General features: G+C 42.5%; 1 protein-coding gene across 1 annotated transcript in view; it reads left to right on the top strand.

Moving 5' to 3' along the window:
• Positions 1–247: 247 nt before the first annotated feature.
• mib1 (mindbomb E3 ubiquitin protein ligase 1) overlaps positions 248–4,144 on the top strand; it is a 55,057-nt gene continuing 51,160 nt past the window's right edge. Inside the window, 2 exon segments of the mRNA XM_035671359.1 lie at positions 248–1,137; positions 2,153–2,324. Coding sequence (XP_035527252.1) covers positions 909–1,137; positions 2,153–2,324 — 401 coding nt within the window. The 5' untranslated portion in view covers positions 248–908.

The raw sequence follows: 4,144 nt of genomic DNA, 5'->3' as shown, positions 1-4,144 counted from the left end.
TCCAAGGTCTTATTGTCTCTGGTGGTGTACTTATCTGTGCAAACGATGGTATTTATAAGAAGTGGGTAAATTTAAATTGTTGTTCTGATTGAAAAATGCCCTGTTTAAAAAAAAAAAAACATCAAATAAAAAAAATCATACACAATATCATTAAAAGGCTCAGAATACATAGATTGTGTTTTTCTCTCAGCCTTGAACGCTACAGGTGCGCATGCGCGTTGTTCTCCCAAGCCTCGGCTCTTCGTGCTTTGTCGGCCACCTCCGGAGCTAGTTGTTGCTCGTCTGAGCTCTGAACGATGATTGACAATAATGGCGACGCGTTTATTCTGAGTTGACTCCAGGGAACCAGTCTCTGGCTGACAAAGGGGAGCGACCTCGGGAGAATTTTCCGCACCACAGAAAACAACAACACGGACACGCGACCACCAAAAAGGACCACGTTCACCTCAGCCATAAGGAGAGGCTTTATCTCGCTAGCACTGCGATAGCTAGCGACTCGTTCTCGCTAGCCTTGCTAAGTTGAAGAGGTGGCATTCTTGTGTCTGGAGTGGAGGAGAGAGAGAGAGAGCCAGCTTGCTGAGTGCTGAGGTCTTGCTAAGCTGGCAATGTGGATACTTAATAGGCTTTTAGGGTGATTGGTTTTCTTATTCTCGCAGGCAACGCTGAGGAGACGGTCTTGCGGTTAGGGTTAGCTTGTGGGAATAGTTTTTCCAAGAGGGTCCAAAGAGCCTCCTTAGGTAGCTAACTTAGCTTGCGGGCTAGCTTTGTGGATCGTCTCTTTTCCTGTTGGGACTTGCTTTGCACTTGCGTTTGGAAACTGTCCACCAGCGCACCGATAGCCGTCTTAGCCAAGACTGCTAACTAACTAACTAACTCGATTCTGTGGCATTGCGAGACCCTTTTCGTAAATGACCACCGGCAGGAATAACCGGGCGATGATGGAAGGAGTGGGAGCGAGAGTGGTTCGCGGACCTGACTGGAAGTGGGGGAAGCAGGATGGTGGAGAAGGACATGTTGGCACCGTCAGGAGTTTTGAAAGTCCAGAGGAGGTGGTTGTTGTCTGGGATAATGGGACGGCTGCGAACTACCGTTGTTCCGGAGCTTACGACGTGAGGATATTAGACAGTGCTCCAACAGGTAACTTCACATCAGTTTGATTTTGTTCACCAGCACTTTCAGACCCAAGTGTCTTCCCCAGGCGAGATATTGATCCCTTTGTTGGCCTTAGTTTTAGGGCTTTTGGTGGGTGCAGGAAACCCACACTACGAAAATCGACTGTTGCTCTGATTAAAAGCTCACGGCAGCAACGCAAAGGTTCAGTCATTTGAAATAGTTAGGTTGTTGAAGAAACATCAGTGTATAAGAAATATAAATCTCGGACGCAGGACAAGTTTTATCCTGTAGAAAACTTCTGCTTGAATGCTTGTGATGAGTGTTTAAAGACATCCTGTCTCTCTGTGCAAGACATGCAGAATAAGCTTTGGGAAGTATACAGGATACCGGTACACACGTTCAACATAGCTTATGACTTCAGATTGTACACTGAGAGAAAAAAGCATTGTTCTAGTTCATTATATCAAAGTATGTCTTCAGGATGCACAGTTTTTGTATGCATAAACACAAGTTATTCAAGGACCTCTTCGCCATTGTTTAGGTCGACCTGCCTGTACTTGTCATAGCATTACATGCCAGTATAGTTGCACTTTTCAGCACCTATCTAATTGACAGGCTTCATTTAGTTCTTTATATTTCCGCCTGAGGACGCAGGCATCATGGGATGAGAAGCAGTTGAGTTTTCTGTTGTTCTCTTTGTGATTCGGATGTATAAAATCTTAAAAAGACAATAATAAGAGGCCTTAAAGCCCAAACTATTCTAACTGTAGTAGTCTAAGGTGTAGGATTTTGTGAGAATGAATATAGCCCCCCTAAAAGGCATGGAGAATATGGACAAGTATCATAGTGAACACAAATATCGTAGACTGTGTCCAACACACAGAGTTCAGATTGCATATAGAATAGGTCTAATTGAATTTTTTGGACACACAGTGTACATGTTGTTGTTATTCACATGCTTTTACCGACGTGCAATGTACGTATACTATTTAGCAGTACAACCCCAATGTATTAATCTTAACTTAACGTTCCTCCTCAGGCATCAAGCACGATGGAACCATGTGTGACACCTGCCGTCAACAGCCCATCATTGGCATTCGCTGGAAATGTGCTGAGTGCACCAATTACGACCTCTGCACAACCTGTTACCATGGAGACAAGCATCACCTGAGACACCGGTTCTACAGGATCACCACCCCAGGCAGTGAGAGGTTAGTTAACCCAGCAACATTTACCATCATTGTGCCTCACCTTAGACCCACCAATGGTAGAATAAACATAAGGCAGCCAGGTAATCCCTGCACTGCACTGTGATTGGTTGTCTTGCCTTTTACTCCCTTAGTTTGGCTTTATGTTGCTTTATGTGTGTGTGACATTTGAGAAGCCTTTTGTGCACCCTGCCTCACAGGCAGACATAATCTATCTCTATGCTCCCGGTCGTCAGTTGCCAGGCAACAACTCAGCCTCATTTTAAGATCCAGTCAGACCTTTTTAAAAATTATATTAATGCAGTGCTTCCCGTTTATAGAATTTATTTGAGCAGATTTCCCAGATTTTTTTTGTTTTTCTGTTTGTGTCTTCAGAAGGCTGCATGCTCATAAAGCGTAAAGTGCACATTGATTAAAAAGTCTCTTTTGCAGCTTGCTTTCAAATTTACTACTTTGACTCTGCGGAAAAAAATGTAAATGCATATAATAAAAATACTATTATAATGAAAACTTTTTACTACATTACTAGGCAAGAGAGCTTCTTGTTGAGCACGAAGGACTTACGACTGACTTAAGTGTGTAATAACTGTCCCAGAAGTTACTAATCCTATAATATTAACAAAGAATAACACTAGACATGCACTGCCTATTGTTTTCACTTCATTCAGTCAGCACAGTGCTACAGCATTCCCTTGTGCTTAATATTGCTTTTTTTAATCACTATTTGCCTGTGGGTCATTCTGTCACTCAAATGGCATTATCACAGCAGGAGCCTTGTTGTTTCCTCTTTTGCTCTTTATTTGCTGCTGGAAGCTCATGTTGATGTGTAAAAATACCATCTACAGTATATGAACTCAGCACTTACTGCATGTAGTGTTGCACGGTACACCGATACTTCAGCGATTCTCAGAAATTAAAAACGTCACGATTCCTAATAAAGACGGCTTTCTGCCACTGACTACTGTCGGCCGCCGCGTCCACGACTGTTAGCCAAGGATGACGCCGCAGGAGTTGAAATATGCGAAGTACTTTTGCTCACCTTGTGACCGTGTAGGGCAAAGCTACCGACTAAGTAGGACCTGTTTGTTGCTCAGTGCTAACACTCAACAAAGTGTAAACAAATCGTGAACACAAAGGGAGCCGCAGCTCGAACCTGGCGAAACACCTGCAGCGAGTTGTTTAAAGCCGACAGGTTAGTATGTGAAAGACTAACACCGACCCACGTTCATCCCTTAATACAGTCAAAATAGTAGGCCTCATGGTTATTTTTGTGACAGAAGTCACTATTCTTGCCGCCCACCGCGTAGTTTGACGAGACTATCTAGCGAACATAGTAGCTAACCATGGCGGCTTATCCTCCATGGGTAACCCAATTAGCTGCCTACGGCTAATTAAATCTCCTGAAAAGCACTTTCTCACAGATAACGTAATATTTTGACTACAATAAAGCATACAAACATTCAGCTAAAATGTTCTGGCTATATGATTTCGTGCTGTGTTGGGCAGTGATTTCATTTATATTGGGTTTATTACAGCATTTTCCGACACAGACTGGAGGTGTATTTGCAGACGTCTGTAACGAAATTGTGGACTCAAATAACAGTTAACGCATCAACAGAAATCCCAGACCCGTTGAAGTACAGGAACTTAGCTATATTATATTTAAATAACAGTAGGTTAATCATTTATTCCTATTATTAATATGGTATTTATGGTTAAGTAAATGTTTGGTTATCACATACATGTATAGAGATGTAAGTAGTCACAAGTCATACTGTTCATTCATTAGTGTGATATGATTCTGTTGTCCAGTCTTTAAATAA

The sequence above is a fragment of the Morone saxatilis genome, unplaced genomic scaffold (genome assembly GCF_004916995.1).
Source record: "Morone saxatilis isolate NCDOM2014 unplaced genomic scaffold, NCSU_SB_2.0 Contig23, whole genome shotgun sequence".
Classification (NCBI taxonomy): Eukaryota; Metazoa; Chordata; class Actinopteri; family Moronidae; genus Morone; species Morone saxatilis.
Note: the sequence above shows the minus strand (reverse complement) of the source record. Positions and strands in the feature narration are given on the sequence as shown.